Consider the following 17,533-nt stretch of genomic DNA (forward strand, 5'->3'; position numbering starts at 1 on the left):
AAAGGACAACCATACAATGCAAATTTATCGTTTTTCTTTACCAAAACGATTATTTCCAAAATCGGGAATTTGTATTTATAATTTAATCATAATTGATTTTCTTTTGCAATTATTGTAACTGTAATGCAGTTGCTATTCTCAAACGTATTTGAAACTATAATTGTAATAAAAACGAAAGTAATTGTAATCGTAATTAAATTTTTTAAGTGTAATTGCTCCAACCCTGTTCCAGAACAGTTTACAGTAGTGCACCAACTTTCGCTACAGCAGGATTCGCGGAATCCACTTTCGCGGCATGCACCAAATATTCCCTAACTTCCACTTTCGCTTTAAAAAAAATCTATTTTTGCGCACAAATTTTGGGTTTGGGACAATATTTTGAACTTTGAATTTCCTGCACCGCCCGCCCGCAACCCACCGCCATCTTGAATGACGTCATGTCAACACTCTGTCCACCCATTCCCGCCATTGTGTACGAGCGTGCTAGCTCCATTTTGTTGGATTCTCACGGTTCAATGGCCTATGCTATACCTGGTAGTGTGGGGAAAGGGCCTGGTGGTGTGGGGGAAGAGCCTGGTGGTGTGGGGGGAGGGCCGGGAGGCAGTGGTGGTGATAAAAAGTGGCCGGGACATTCAAAGTCGGGAGGAAACGCCTCGGATACTTACCCCCAACATCCATTAAACACCTCAACCTGGTCTCTGTGGTATGTTTCTCCTCATATAATGTGTACTGTACAGTTTTTATTGTTTGTATCTCACAATGCAATGTACAATAGTGATTTGATGTACTGTATTGCAAGTGAAAATGAAAATCTGATGTTACTTTAGGATAACTGGGAACCAATTAGCCTTTTTGCCATAAAGACAATGCCCCAACTTTCGCTAATTCCACTTTCGCGCATTATTTTTGGACCCAATTAGGCGCGAAAATTGGTGCCCCACTGTACTTTTTCTGAGTTATTTTTATTTATTTTTCCAAGATCATCATTTGCTTCTTTCTTTTTTTCTTTTTTAAGGTACTTTGTTTTTATTTAGTCAAAGTTGGCCAAAACTAGCATCCTACATCATCTATCCTGAGTTGTAACAATGCAGTATACAGTACCCTAGAAATTGGTTCTCGTCACAAAGAAGTGCTGTGGAGAGGATGTAGAGCCATGGCACCGTCTTTTTCAGTAATTTAACTATGCAAAATAAGATGGAAAAGGACGAAACTCTAGGCCAAGTGAAGGTGAAAAGGGATTTTTTTTTTTCACATGCTTCTTACACTCAATGTACTCTCCTATTCTTTTGTTTGAGTCCATTCCTGCATCCTGCATCTATCTCTTTCAACTAATAAGCTCGAGTTTTTTGGAGGAGTGCATATCTCGTCTGTCTGGCAGCGGTACAGGCATGTTTTTTAATGGCAGAGTCTAGTAAACCAAACACAATTATCCATTTCCAGCCATTGCAGAACACGCCTGTATTTTACCAGCACAGCTATGGTAATCATATAACCAACCAACATGTGTTCCCCACGCATTGTTATGAAGGAGGATTTGCCAGTTAGGTGCTCGAGACGTTTTTCGGCGTTTCGTGTACAGTAGTTCCCGTATCGGTACGAGTCAGAGTTGCCAGTTGGCCTGTTGTTTGTGAGCATAGTTATTTCTTAAGTTAAGCATTCATTTATTTTTGTGCTGTTTTCCTTAATAATGTTTTATTTAAGTGATTGCTCATTAAATTATGTAATTTAAGTTCGTATGGTAAACGATTTAGAGTGTTATGTAATGTAAGACAACACTGGCATGTTTTGGGCTGTTTCTGAGTTGGCAACTGTTGCCTGTCGAGAGTATACTCGTAAAATGTAGACGTTTCGAGAGTAATGCAAGCTTATTTAAGTTGGGGTAGATATTATTACAAAGTTAGTCGGGTGTCAGGTCAGTTTGAGTGAAGTGCAGTCGGTTTTGGTGTAGTGCAGTGTCAGTGCAGTGTCAGTGAAGATTGTATATTTTTGGTACTTGTGAAAACAGTGGCAAACAGTGACGGGTTATTGAAGTTTGTATATCATTGGTACTTGAGAAAACAGTGAAGTGTCAAGCATTAAGTGTAATAACTGTGAAGTGTTGTTAAACATTAAGTGTAACTGCAGTCAGTAAAGTGTGTATAGCTTCAGTGCTTGTGAGAACAGTGAAATACATTAAGTGGAATTACTTGGAAAATAAAGAGAGTGAACTTTAACCCGTCACGTCCTGAGCTATTTCGCACCTCCGACACCCCTCAATCCTGAGATATTTTTGAAAAAAATAAAGATTTTGGCTAAAACCTCCACTTTTGGTGAGAAACATCGAAATTTCATAGAGCAATCGCTCACCTGAGATTTAAAATACTCGATCTAGGTAGCAGTACCTCCTTACCTGACAGGGTTTTCTAACAGGCTAGCACCAAAGAAAACGAGTTCTATGGGAAGGTAACTATTTCACACCTCTCATAAACGGTATTTATTTATTTACTTGGTACGAATTTATATGTAGTACGAGAGTATATTGGTTTTCAAACAGTAATATAGGCATTATAAGCATTGTTTCACTCACTAACTCACCATACCTGACCTTCTTTTGCCACATTACCTGATCATCATTTCTGACTGTTTCTTCCTCTAATGCTATGTAAACTTTGTCCTCCACATTGTCATTGATTGGGGAATCACTCTGGCCCTGAATGTCTTTATTGCCCGGGTCACTGGTAACAGTGCGGGGAGGGGGGGTTATGTGGTGTAAGGCATTGTCCCTGCTTGGCATCTTGTAGAGGAATAGAGGAAGGTGTCCCGTGTATACGTACAAAAAATCATGCGCGAAAAATAAAAATTGTGCAAATTATGAACCTTGCAATTGCGTGATGTACCAGTATGTCACCGGGACTGGCAAACGCAAAATGTTGCAACATACCCATACATCGACAGGACCCCTCGGGTTAAGGAGCCAGTGTTTATTTTCGCCTCAGCTGATCTTGTGTACTGTACACCTAAGGCTGACCATAGGAAGAACAACTCACTGAGCAACATCCTTCCTGTACTGTACTACTGGTGTTGGAGCCTGTGGCAATGTGGGGACTGGGACGTAACACTGGTGTCAGGAGTGTGGGATTATTCAGGGCTGCAGTGAGGCTAATCTTCAACATAGAGCAAGAAGGTGTCCAAACAAGAGGCCAAGCTAGACAGGAAGAGGCATCACAGGGTGGAATTATGAAGCTATTACAAGCACATATGCATACACAGAACAAAAGACAGAAGCAACTCGAAACAGAACTGCAGGCACAGAACGAAGAACAGAAAGAACGATATGAACACTTCAGGAGGCATTACAGGAGCAACAGAGGGAACTACACCTGAGGATGCAAGGACGGCTAGATGCTTTCATGGGGGAAATTAAGGAAGAACAGGAACAACTGAAGAAGGAGGTATATTCTGAGCTACGGCAGCAGAAGTATGAGGTAAGCAATAATGTGATGGAGTGTAAACAGCATGTCGAGGACCAGTTGAAGACAATCAGTGAGGAAATAGTGATGGAGTGCAAACAATGTGTGGACAACCAGTTAAAGATTAGTGAGGGAATCGTGATGGAGGGCAGACAGCATGTAGATAACTAGATGAAGCATGTAGCTGACCATGTGAAGATAATTAGTGAGAAAATTGAGGCTGTAGAGAAATATTGCACTGCTGAGCCTCAGGTTAGTGTACAAGGAGCATAGGAAGGGAGTGGACAGTGTATTGCGAATCTTTGCAGATCCCGGGCATCCAAAGGTAGCATTACAGGGTTGAATAATCAGAATGTTGGAGATTCAAGTCCTGGACTTAATTATGATGCCCCAGTTTTTAGGCCCCAAACCAGTGAAGTGCATGGCTATAATGGGGATCCAATTAAGAAGAAACCTCAAGAATTTGATGGTACAGTATCTTGGGAAGCTTACCGTGCACAGTTTGAGTTACTTGTGGATCAGAACGGCTGGGATGATAAGAAGGCTGCAGAAGACCCACCACTGAAGAAATACAAGAGAACCTTGATGAATAATGTACGAGAAGACAGGACAGACAACATGCAGCGTTGTAGGAATGGGAATCGTAAGAAGAAATGCTACCGTACTGCAGTGACGCGGCCTGTGTCAGACGGAGGAGACTTGGGGAGGATGCAGTTGGAGGGTGCAGATTTGCAACTGGTGCTGGAGTGGCTGCAGCGGAGTGCAGTGCGACCATCATGGGGAGGATTTCCAGGTTGGGCCCTGCAACCTGGAGCTGCTGGAGTCAGTGGGACCTTCTTCATTGCAAAGGACTACTGGAGCGTCAGTGGGAGATGCCCAACGGCCTCAGCGAGTGTTGGCAACTGGTGGTTTTGAAGAAGATGAAGTCTCAGACCTTTGATGAGTCCCATAACCAGATCACTATTGGGCACCTGGGAGTGAAGACAATTCTAAGCCGGCTGCGACACAAGTTCTACTGGATTGGCATGCGTCAGGATGTTGAAGAGTGGTGTTGGACCTGTGATGTGTGCTGTGTCAAGAAGAGGACCAAGACGTTCCTGGAGGAGTGGACTGTGTTGAGGAGCAAGGACATCATCGGAAGTGGAATAGAAGATGACCAGATAAGTTGAAAGATTATTTTGTGTATAGTTGGAGGTTTCAGTAGGATTAAGGTTTATGTTTGTAAATATTGTGCAATTTTGTCGGGACGACAAAGAACTACTGAGGGGGAAGTGTTATGAATGGGGATTTGCCAGTTAGGTGCTCGAGAAGTTTCTCGGCGTTTCTTGTACAGTAGTTCCCGTATCGGTACGAGTTAGAGTTGCCAGTTAGCCTGTTGTTTGTGAGCGTAGTTATTTCGTAAGTTAAACATTAATTTATTTTTGTGGTCTTTTCCTTTATATTTAAGTTTTATTTAGGTGATTGCTTGTTAAATTATGTAATTTAAGTTCGTATGGTAAATGATTTAGAGTGTTATATAAGACAACACTGGCATGTTTTGGGCTGTTTCTGAGTTGGCAACTCAGAGTATACTCGTAAATGTAGACTTTTCGAGAGTAATGCAAGCTTATATAAGGTGGGGTAGATATTACAAGGTTAGTCGGGTGTCAGGTCAGTTTGAGTGAAGTGCGTCGGTTTTGGTGTAGTGCAGTGTCAGTGCAGTGTCAGTGAAGATTGTATATTTTTGGTACTTGTGAAATCAGTGGCAAACAGTGACGGGTTATTGAAGTTTGTATATCATTGGTACTTGAGAAAACAGTGAAGTGTCAAGCATTAAGTGTAATAACTGTGAAGTGTTGTTAAACATTAAGTGTAACTGCAATCAGTAAAGTGTGTATAGCTCCAGTGCTTGTGAGAACAGTGAAACTGAAAAGCATTAAGTGGAATTACTTGGAAATAAAGAGAACAGTTGGCGGGGACTGGGACCTAACAGTTGGCGGAGGGTTAGTGCCCCTCCCCGGAAAACAGCTAACTAAAAACAAACAAGAAGCCTTGGATCAGGATGGTCCAACAAATGACGACTGACTGGACAAAGGACATAGTATGGATTATAAAATGGAATGTTAGGGCAAGGCTGTCTCGATGTGAATGCCTGGGTGTACTGGCGTCAGCTGATGACGTCACAGGAGGAGTCAGTTAGTCGAAGTCGGACTGTCGGAGGGGTGCCACACAGAGGGCGACCACAGTGTCTTCCAGCTCCCCTATTTTTACGAGTTTATAAGCAATTTTTCACGGCTTGAGGTGTCTCCATGTATACCAGGCAATACATAAGTGATCATGCTGAGCAGGATTTTGTCATTACTTTGTCGGTTTGTGCTGGGAGGTATTATTTTTAGTGAAGTTCCTCTGTCAGCTGGCGGAAATGGAGGACTGAATGTAAACAATGACGGGTGGCTCATTTACAGCCGTGACGAACTTCTGTCTCTGGCTTCCCTTGGCATGACAGCTCTAAATGGGATTCCTGAGATGTTCAGACATACTGGGTATGGAAGAAAGTGAGGGCAGCGTGGCACAGTAAGAGTACAATGCAGAAGGATGGGTTCAAAACTTCCTTTACCAATGTTTGTGTCAGGCAGTGTCCGCTCTTTAAGGAGTAAAGTGAACAAACTGGCAGCCCAATGCAAATGGAATTATGCTTACTGAAAAGGATCAGCTATCTTCATAACAGCGACTCGGCTTGAAAAAGAGAATGACCAAGACACTGCTGATCAAACAGATGACATTATTATTAATTAGAAGTGACAGACAAACAGAACTGGGGGAAAACGATGGTGGTGGTGTTTGTGCTTATGTCAACAGTCGATGGTGCGGGGATATAACTTGTAAACAAAATCTGTGGTGACAATAGAGGATTCGTGTCTTCGTCTTTGAGGCCATTCTATCTTCCAAGGGATTTTAACAAAATCTTAATAGTTGTATACATGCCACTTGGTGTTAATGTGAAAATTGCTGAAGAACATCTTTATGATGAAGTGTGCAGGATTCAATCTTGATTTTCAGATGTAGTTAAAATAATAACAGGAAATTTTAATGGCTCACATTTTGAGAACTGTATTCCTCATTACCAACAATATACTGATTTTGCAACAAGAGGTGAGAATATCTTGGATCACTGTTAAGGCAATGTAAAACAAGGGTGTGTGTAGGAAACTCAAACCATTAAGACTATCAGACCATGATATGTCTCTATTAACACCCATTTGTAAGCAAAAGCTAAAAACTTCCAAAGCTTTAGTGAAATCTGTCCAGATGTGGAGTACGGATGCATATGAATCTCTTAGGGGATGTTTAGATCAGACTGACTGGAGTGTGCTGTATGATGTAAATGCTAGTATTGATCACAATGTTGATGTCCTAAGTTCATACATTTCTTTCTGCACTGATATTGTGGTTCCAACTAAAACAGTGAAATGCTACCCAAATAAACCCTGAATGACAAATGAAAAACAATTGTTGAATGAGAAGAAACGTTGTGTTGCAGGCAACGATAGGGCAAATTTAAAAACCTTACAGAAAAATAATGATAAGACTGTTGCATGAAAAAAAAAAAGTACACAGAGAAAACTGAAAGCCTATTTCGGTATGACACCAAGGCAGTTTGGAGTGGTCTTAGGAAAATCACTAATTTTAAAAAGAAAGCAGGCATACCAGATGTACAGAATCCTGAATATTATTGTAATGACCTAAATAACTTCTGCTGTAGGTTTGACATCCATGACTTTTCTATACACCAATACACCATCTCTGAATTCTTGAAAACCAAAAATGACGAGCAGAGAGCTTTAACTCACGATGACATCGTGGACTGCTTGATGGGGGTGAAATGTGGTACAGTGGCTGGACCTGATAAAATTAGTGGAAAGGTGGTTTCTTTCTGTAAGGAACAACTACCTCCAGTTCTATGTGAAATATTTCAGTGCTCTGTAAACGAGATATACATGCCATACATACCGAGACTGGAAAATTTCTGAGATAGTCCCTGTTCCAAAAACTGGGACACCAAAATGCCATAATGATTATCGGCCATTGGCACTGACTTGTATTTTTATGAAACGTCTTGAACATGTTATCAAAAAAATTTTGTATGAGCTGGATAAAATTATACTGTATACAGATACTTGAGAGTTTGCTTACAGAGAGAAAAGATGCATTGAAAATGCCGCACTGTCACTCATAGATTTTGTTCTAAGCTTTATGGAAAATGTCAACACCAGATAAGTTAAGTACTTTGCAAATTTATTATTGATTTCTGAAGTGCATTCAACTAATTTCAGTGATTGTCAACTCTAATCTTGTCTTTTGGATTCATGATTTCACAGACCCCAGTACAAGTATGTGAAATATATGGGTAAACATTCAAAACTGTCAGTTGTAAACACAGGGGCCTCCCAAGGTTGTGTGGTATCACCACTTCTGATTACTCTCTATATTGTAGAAGTGATTGTAGATGACTCCTGTAGGCTTTTTAAGTACAATATGCTGATGATACTTCCTTAAGTTTCACTTTGTAAGAACAGTATCTTATTTACAGACAGGAACTAGACTATTTTACCAAATGGTGCAAGGACATCTTTTTGGAGCTCAATGTCCACAAAACTAAGGAAATGATAGTTGATTTCAGCAAGACACCAATAGCAGAGTAACCCTTGATTATTAACTATGTACTTACACTGTTATCCAAGCCAAACATACTTATCTTTCTGAAATACCTTAAAATAAGCTGGTGGCATCCCTATACATTTTGGATGATACCAACTTTGATATAAATTACAGGATAGAAGTTTTTGTTTCTTTTTGTTTTTTGTTTCTGTTCTTTATGTTTTGTCAGTAAACTAGATAGTAGTCGTACACCCATTGCTATCTTTTCTTACTGTGAAAACTCTAAGCATCAGTAGCATTATTAATTTCCTTTACAGTGTCAGTGTTACCCAACCTGTTACCTAACCTAATGAAAAATATTATCATGCTTGCCAAAGGTAAGTGCTGACAGAAAAAGTTATATGAAAGTAGTCAATAAATGTAAGGCGAAGGAATGAGATAAGTAGTATGAGCAACAGTAGTAAGCCAGTGGCAACGCGGCGATCCGACTCGTCCTGTGACATCACCAAACCCACACCCAGGCCTTCACATAGAAACGGCCTTGGTTAGGGGTGCAATGATGAGGTGAGAGAGAGAGAGATTATCCAAGTCCTTGACGGTGCAAAAGTGGACATATGTCGTTTAACTGAGTCTAAATGGGGAGTTGAGAATACGAAAGAGGGGAAGTATGGATGGGGAATTGCACGGGAGTAGGTGAGAATGGGAGGGGGTATGTATTGTAAGAGATGGAAGGAGATTATAACAGAGTATGGATTAGCTCGTTCAAGGATTGTTTGGGTAAGATTGAAAGTGGGAATACAAATGTGAACGATTGTTTGTGTACAGTATGTGTGTCAAGAAAAGATCGTGCAAACAGAGTGAAAGAAGACTTCTGGGCAAAAGTGAAAGAATACATGGAAAAGTTTGAAAGGAATAAGGGAGTGATTTTGGTTGGATATATGAATGGAAATGTAGGGAATGTGAAGGTGAATGGAGTAGTTGGTGAGTGGAGTGTGCCTGCAGAAGTGGATGAGAATGGCAGTGCTTTAGTGGACGTGTGTGCAAGGAGGGGGTTGGTGATAGCAAACACCCTCTTTATGCACAACATGATCCACAGGTATATGTGGAGAGAGATGAGAAGAGTGGATGCTGAAATGAATGAACAGAAGGCAATGATTATGTGTGTGTAGAGGACAAAATGAGAAGGTATGTAATGGATGCAAGAGTATACAGAGGTTGGGGGAGTGGGGTTTCTGACCACCACTTGATGGTGATGGAAGTCAGGGTTCAAGTGCAGTGGAGGAATAGAAGGAGGGAAGGACAGAAGGAAGTAGTCGATACAAAGAGGTTTGAAAAGTTGCAAGAGGATGGAAGAAAGGCAGAATATAAGAGAAAAGTGGAGGAGCGATTGGATAAATATGATCTGGAGCAGATGGGGGAGGTGGAAGGTGTATACAACATATTCGCATAAGAAATCTGTGCAGCCTTTGAGGTGGTGTGTGGGGTGAACAGAAGACAAAAGGGGGTGCATGAAACAGTGCGGTGGTATGAAGAGGTGAGGCAAGCTGTGGCACAAGAGAAAGCATATAATGAGTGGATGGGAAGCAGAGGGATGGGGGAAGTTAAGAGGCAGAAGGGAGTGTCATAATTTATGTGCAGAGGAATTTGGAAGAAATTTTAAGTGGAGGGGATGTAAGAAAATGTTCTTGAAGGAGGTAAAGAGGGTTAGACAGGGCGATAAAGAAGTAAGTAGGGGAGTGAAAGATAAAAAAGGGTATATTGATTGTGGAGAAGGGAGAAAAATTAAACAGAGGGAAAGAATGCTCTACCTATGTCAAACATAGAGAACGAAAGAATGCTGGGGAATGGCTAGGAGAAGGAGGTTGGTGAGATAGGAGGAAGAGATCAGTAGGATGAAAGTAGTGGAAGCAGTGAAGAAAGTAAAAATGGGGAAAGTCTCAGGAACTGATGGAATGTGTAGTGAAATGTAAAAGCATGGGAGAGAGAGTAGTAGAATGGATATGGAAGATGTGCAGATTGGCCTGGGAGGAAGGTAGAGTCCCGGAGGATTGGAAGTCAGGTATAATTATTCCCCTGTACAAAGGAATAGGGGAAAAAGATGTGTGTACACAGGGGCATTTGTTTTCTTAATGTAATAGGCAAAGTATATTGTAGGATACTTATTGACTGTTAGGGAAATAATGCAGGAATTAGTTGGAGAAGAACATGGAGTAACACAGGAATTAGTTGGAGAAGAACAGGGAATAACACAGGAATTGGAGAAGAACAGGGAACAACACAGGAATTAGCTGGAGAAGAACAGGGAGGTTTTAGGAAGGGAAGAGGTTGCAAAGATGAGATTATTATCGTTAGATCTTTAGTGGAAAAGTGTCTAAAAAATGGAAAAAAGTATGCAGCCTTCATGGATTTCAAGGAAGCATATGACAGAGTGGATAGCTAGGAATGTGAAAATACTAGGAACATATGGAGTAAATGGGAAGTTGAATGCTGTGAAGAATATGCATGAGGGTGCTAAGGCTGCAGTGAGCGTGGACAGTGAACTGAATGAATTTTTCTACCTGAAGGTTGAATTGAAACAGAGATATGTCACGTCTCCGTGGATGTTCAATCTGTAAATGGATGGAGTTATAGAAAAGATACAAGCCAGAGCAGTGGATGTTGGAATGGCCCTAATGAGAGAGGACAGCGTTTGGAAACTACCTGTGTTGTTTGCAGATGATACTATAGTGTTAAGTGAAGACGAAGGTGAACGGCAAGGCTTGGTGATTGAGTTTGGGAGAGTATGTAAAAAACTGTAACTAAAGGTGAATGCAGGGGTGAGTAAAGTTATGGTCTTCGAGAGAAATGAAGCCACTGAATGTACAGTGACATTCGGTGATGATGAAATAGAAAATATGAGTGCATATAAGTACTTGGGTAGAGTGATGAGCAAGGATGAAAGCTGGAGGATGAAGTGCATGAAAGGGTACAGCAAGGAAGAAAGATGGCTGATGTCCTGAAAGCAGTGGTAATGAAGATACAAAAGCATTCGGGAGCCGAATGCTAATTGCCTGCCAGAATATGCTGTTGGCAAAGTTACAAGCCACCCACAATCCAAATGTGAAGAAAATTCTCAAAACTCTACAGAATTCAGTCACCGCGTTTCACAAAAAGCCAATTCATAATAAAACTAGTTGACTTTTGGCAGCCATTTTGGTGACCTTGATCTTGACCCATTGTGCCCATTTTCGAACTGGTCCTAGATTTTGGCCATGTCTTTATACTCTGAAGGTTTCATGTTGATAGCTCAAGCATGAGATATAATGGTAACACACACACATACACACACACACATACACACACACACACACACACACACACACACACACACACACTAACGTCCGCGATTTTGGCCACATCTTGGTATTCTGAAGGTTTTGTGTTGATAGCTCTTGCCATTCATGAGATGTATTGGTGCTAAAGGCGAGCGATAACAACTAGTTGACTTCTGGCAACCTTTTAGTGACCTTAACCTTGACCCCGAGTTGCCATTTTCGGACTCGTACAAGATTTTGGCCATATCTTGATACCCTGAAGGTTTCATGTTGATAGCTCAAGCTTTTCATGAGATATGATGGTGTTAAAGGTGGGCAATAAAAACTAGTTGGCATTTGGTAGCCATTTTGGTGACCTTGACCTTGACCCCAAGTGCCCATTTCCGAAAGATTTTGGCCACACCCTGATACCCTGTAGGTTTCATGTTGATAGCTGAAGCCGTTCATGAGAGATAATGTTGCTAAAGGCAGGCAATAAAAAAGTAATTGAACTTTGTTAGGTGTTTTGGTGAACTTGGCCTTGACCCAGAGGGGCCGTTTTCGAACTTATCCAAGATTTTTGCCATATCTTGTTACCCTGAACGTTTCATGTTGATAGCTCAAGCCGTTCATGAGATATAATGGTAACAGATACACAGACACTGGTAACAGATGCAAACACCGACAGACACACAGATGCGGGCAAAAACATTAACGCTTCGCCTTGCTAAAAGCGGGCGATATTAAATAGGAAAAGGAGCATTGAAGTAAAAAAGTTGCGACTTCACAATATTGTAATACCAACGCTAGCATGTGGAAGTGAAGCTTGGACCTTGTTGGATGGACATAAGTCAAGAGAGCAGCGGAAATGAGTTATTTGAGAGGAGCATCTGGGGTTACATGGAGAGACAGACTGACAAATGAGGAAGTGAAGGAGAGTTGTGGTGTGGATGTGGATGTGATAGAAAACATTAGGAGAAATACGCTGAGTTGGTTTGGACAAGTAGAGAGGATGGAGAGGAGACTAATGAAGAGAGTGGATGCGAGTGAAGTGGAAAGGGGGAGAGGGATGAAGTGGAGGGATGGAGTGGAGTTGTATGTGGGAGGGGGGGGGTGAGCTGGGGGGAGGGCAGTGAAATGATGGGGGACAGGGCGACATGGAGGTTGTTTGTTTATGGCCACCCCTTACGGGACTGAGGCATCAGGCAATAAATAGATAGATAGATAGATAGATAGACAGGCAGATAGATAGGCTTTTATTGTTCACAAGAGAAGGCACTGGAGAGGGATGACTTCATGTGGTGACACCATTATAGCTGGGCAGCTTAGTTACTCATTCATACAAACGTCCCTCACCTCCTTTCTTGTCCTCCAAAGTGCAACTTCAGCTTACATTTGACAGGTTTGAAGTTTCAGATGAACCGGGGATACAGCTGCGAATACTATTACAAGGTAGCTGAAGTGACACTCTCCACAGGTAATTGTACACACCCGGAGCCATAGATTCTGCTGACCATCGACTCTTTACCCTGGCAATCATAGTGAAGTACCCAGGACCTGAAACGGTATAAAGATCCTTTTCTCACTTCTGCTGGAGGCACATGATTTTTATATTAGCTTATCAGCACAAGAAACGGTGATATCATGAAATGTTACTTGTGCTGCTTGTCAGAGCCTCGGACTACAAAATTTACCACTGAACAAGAATGCTTCGTTAACTGTAAATGTTGGTCGAAGATAACATAAAAAAAGAAAATATAAAACATGGTATTATCACCATCCACAGGTGAAGGAGTTCTGGAAGATGAGCCGGGCTGTCTTGGGAATGGTTGGGGCGGGCAAGGTGGTAGCTGTCCAAAATGGAGCTGGCCTCTGCTCCTCCAGGATAACTCTAGAAAACGACAGAGTTTATCTCCACTGCCTCGAGGACCAGCCTTCGCCAGCTGATGCCATAAAATTGCCGGTAGGTTTGTTATATCCATCTTGTGTGTTGTGGTTTCATTGTTGTAAATTGCCCAGACAGAAGACTTATATGAATTTATACTGTATTTATTGTGAATATACAACCAGAACCATGTTCAATTACGCAAAGACTTCGGAAAATATGGGTATATTCTAGTCCGATCATACTTGTACTCATTTTGTATGCTTAAAAGAAAGATCCTAAGACTGAAAACCTGCAATACTATTCTCTTAAAGAAAATGACCAAAAAGAAAGCCATATTCAAGGCCATTTCATATAATGTTTGGAAACATCGGTTTGTCAGTAGACACCATGTAGAGATGGCTGCAATGCGCCCATAAGGGTGAAGTCTTTCAATTTTTAGAACCGTTCATGGAATTTGCAGATCACAGAACAAAGTCAAACTTTCCAACCTTCAACTAAAAAAATATTCAGTTTGGATTAAATTTGGTAGAACTGCTTAGAGTCAGCCAAAAAATTAAATGTTCTGTTTTGAGAAGTCAAGGCTCAGGGTCACAGTGCAAGGTAAAATTAAATACTACTGTTCCTGTTTCAACCAAACATATTGGATGGATTAATGTTCATGCAAGAATGAAATATTTCAAGTTTGAGAACATTCAGTCAAAGGTTGGACTCACAGAGTAAGGTCAAAAGCTCTGTTATATACTGATCAGAGGTACAGATGTTGTGCTTTTTGACTACTATTTCCTTCAGATTTTTTAAAGCCTATGAGAGATATTTCGAACGGGATTGGATTAGTCAGAGGTTTCATCAACTCACTATTTCGAAGCTCTTCCCACGTTCAGTAACTAACAAAAATCTTCAGAACCTTCTTACATAGATGCTTTTAAAAAATCAACACAACAAGTACAGTATAGAAATACAATCAATCAATCAATCATTTCCTGTGGCACCCTCGGGGATGCATAGGGCCTCGATGAACTCACACCACCACATCCTATCTTGTGCTAACCCCTCTAGATCTCCCCAACACTCATCTCCAGCTTCCCGTCTCATTGTCCTCACCCACGTCTCTTTTGGCCTTCCTCTACCTCTCCTACCAAGTGCCACCCACCCTGGTGTACCTCGTACTATTCCCTGTCTCCTATACACATGTCCTAGCCACTTCCATTGTGAGAACCTAACATATTCATCGACCGGCTGCACTCCCGTTATTTCTCTAATTCTACTATTTGGTATCCTTTCCCACCACTTAACTCCTAATATTCTTCTAAGTGCTTTGTTTTCATACACCAAGAATTTATTTTCCATAGTCACTGTGCTGTACCAAGACTCGTGTCCATAAATTAAGATACTCCTAACCATTACCTTATAAAGTTTGATTTTTGTATGCACAGAAAAATTGTTATTATTCCAAATATTTTTAAGCATTCCCATTGCCTGATTAGCCTTCTTTAACCTTTCCTCGAATTCAAAGTTCAAAGAACATCCTTGGCTAAATAAGTACCTAAATATTTAAACCTATCAACTTGCTTTACAACCATACCTCCAATTACACATTCCTGCGCATTTTCCATATTCATATTGATTATTTCAGTTTTTCCACAATTAATAACCAGACCCACCTTGCGACCTTCACTCACCAAACAGTCCAACACTCTCTGCATCTCTTCTGGCCCATCACAAATCAAAACTATATCATCTGCATAATCTAAATCCAAAGGTTTCCTGTTCTCTCCCCAAAGTATACCTGCACCGGTTTCTGTTCCAACGCGTTTCATAATGTAATCAATGACCAATATAAACAGTAAAGGCGATAGAACACCACCTTGAATTACTCCGGACTTGACTTCAAACGAATCACTCAGACAACCATCAACCATCACTTTACAAAATGTGTCCTCATGCATGTTCATAATGACCCTCACAAACTCCTCTGGTATTCCATAATGTCTCATGATCTTCCCCATAGTCTCTCTCGAAACACTATCAAAAGCCTTTTCAAAATCAACAAAACAAAGACTTAACGGTACTCTCATTTCATTAACTTGCTGCATCAAATGCCTAACTATAAAGATCTGATCATTGCAACCACGTCCCTTTCTAAAACCAGCCTGTTCATCCCTCAGAATACCCTCAACCACCGGCTCCAACCTATTTAACAACACTCTACTGAAAACTTTCAAAGCTATCGGTGACAAAGAGATTCCCCTCCAATTACCACATTCACTCAGGTCTCCCTTCTTCGGAACTTTAACAATTACACCATTCTTCCAAACTGATGGTAGTAAACCCGTCACCCATATCTTATTGAATAGCTTGGTCAAGATCATTATTAATCTATCCCCCTCCACTTTAAACATTTCCGGAAATAAACCATCCTCCCCTGGTGCCTTATTATTCTTTAACATACATACTGCTTTCTCCACTTCTGCAAGCCTCAACTCTCTTGTTTCTATATGTAAATCTTCCTGAGCAGACGGTATATCCTCTTCTGGTGGTAGTGGTCTATTAAGAACTGTCTCAAAATGCTCTTTCCATCTATTTTTAATATCTCCATCTTTGGTCAATAAATTTCCTTCCCTGTCTCTAACTGGTATTTCCTTGCGTTTACCTGCATTACCACTCAGTTCTCTAATCGATTCATATGCTATTCTTTGACTCTGTCCATCATTTTTGTTTATTAAGATTTCAGTCTCTGCAACCTTTTCATCCACACATCTTCTTTTATCTCTCCTAGCTAACCTTCTTACTTCTGAATTCAAACTCCAGTACGCAGCTCTTGCTAATTCAATCTCTCGTTCATCAACGCATTGCATCTCACTCCTCAATTTAGCCTCACCTCTCTTTTTTATCATATCCCACGTTTCTTCTTATATCCATTTCTTTCTCCTGAATCTATGTCTCCTTCCAATCGTACATTCAGCAGTCTCATGCAAAACTTTGTTCACATCCTCCCACATCTCATCTACACTTCTCTCCCCCTCTTCCAACGTTTCCAACACCAAAAACCTATTTCTGCATTCTAATCTGAATTCCTCCTTTTCTTCTCCTTCCCTTCTAAGCTTAACAATATCGTATCTACCAACACCAGATTTCTCCTTCTTCTGATTTTTAAGTTTAAACCTTATTTTTGCAGTGCTGAGTTGATGGTCACTACCAATATCCGCTCCCCGTTTAACATGAACATCTAGCAGAGAACTTCTATGCCTCCTACTGATAGCGATGTGATCAATCTGATTTTTATATTTTCCACACGGCGACACCCAAGTTGTCTTGTGTATATTGCAATGCTGAAAGAGTGTGCCCCCAATGACTAAGTCATTTGCTAGACAGAAGCTTCCAAACCTCACTCCGTTTTCACTCATCCTACTACCAACTCCCATCTTACCCATACATGCCTCAAATCCCTCATTTGAACAGCCCATTACTGCATTAAAGTCTCCAACGCAGATCAAAACATCATGTCTAGGTACCCTTCCTACTCCTTCTTGCAACTTTTCATAAAATGTGTCTTTCCTTTCATCGAGTGCATCATTAGTAGGTGCATAACACACAAACAGACTGATGTTGCCATGATTTGATTTAAACCATGCGTATAACAATCGCTCATCTATAGGATCCCACTCACATAAAGCCTTATTTGCCTTACAACCCAGCAACAATCCTACTCCCTGATAATGCATTCCATCCTGTCGGCCAGATATCAATAAACGTATACCATCCTCCAAATCCAACTTATCGACTCCAGTTAATCTAGTTTCTGTCAGAGCACAAATATCAAGTCCGTAATTTTGAAAAACCTTCACTAACTCATCGATTTTACCATCATGATTTAGTGTTCTAACATTCCAGTTACCAATTTTAATTGTATTTTTTGCATTAACAAAGGAATTAGATTGTAATTGAGGCAACCGTGAGATTCTTAGCACCCCCTGCCCATTTAAGGGCTGCACGGGACTGGGGGCCATTATTGTTCTTTCAGAGTCCATCAAGGTTTCTTTGGCTAACTTCCTGAACACCTCGCCATTGTGTTGCAGTCGCAGTAGGCAGCTAACTTGCCTGATTGCCCACACCCGAAAGACCCAGCTATGCTGTAGCCAGTCACGTGCCGGCATGCTTCCCAGCCATTTCACTCTCAAGGAGTTCCTCTGCCTGAGAAAGCAACCACCCCCCTGCTCCCGAGGGCTTTTGATCTGTGTAGGTAGAGGGCGATCACTCCCTCACTA

At 41.1% G+C, this 17,533-nt stretch overlaps 1 protein-coding gene across 1 annotated transcript in view; it reads left to right on the forward strand.

The window, feature by feature from the left end:
* The window catches only part of LOC145396372 (uncharacterized), a 164,400-nt gene that overhangs the window by 116,562 nt on the left and 30,305 nt on the right, over positions 1-17,533 (forward strand). Inside the window, exon 5 of the mRNA XM_080269765.1 lies at positions 13,167-13,343. Coding sequence (XP_080125891.1) covers positions 13,167-13,343 — 177 coding nt within the window. The remainder of the gene's footprint in view (positions 1-13,166; positions 13,344-17,533) is intronic.

The sequence above is a fragment of the Coenobita brevimanus genome, chromosome 37 (genome assembly GCF_032717465.1).
Source record: "Coenobita brevimanus isolate Jiangsu-jjx chromosome 37, ASM3271746v2, whole genome shotgun sequence".
NCBI lineage: Eukaryota > Metazoa > Arthropoda > Malacostraca > Decapoda > Coenobitidae > Coenobita > Coenobita brevimanus.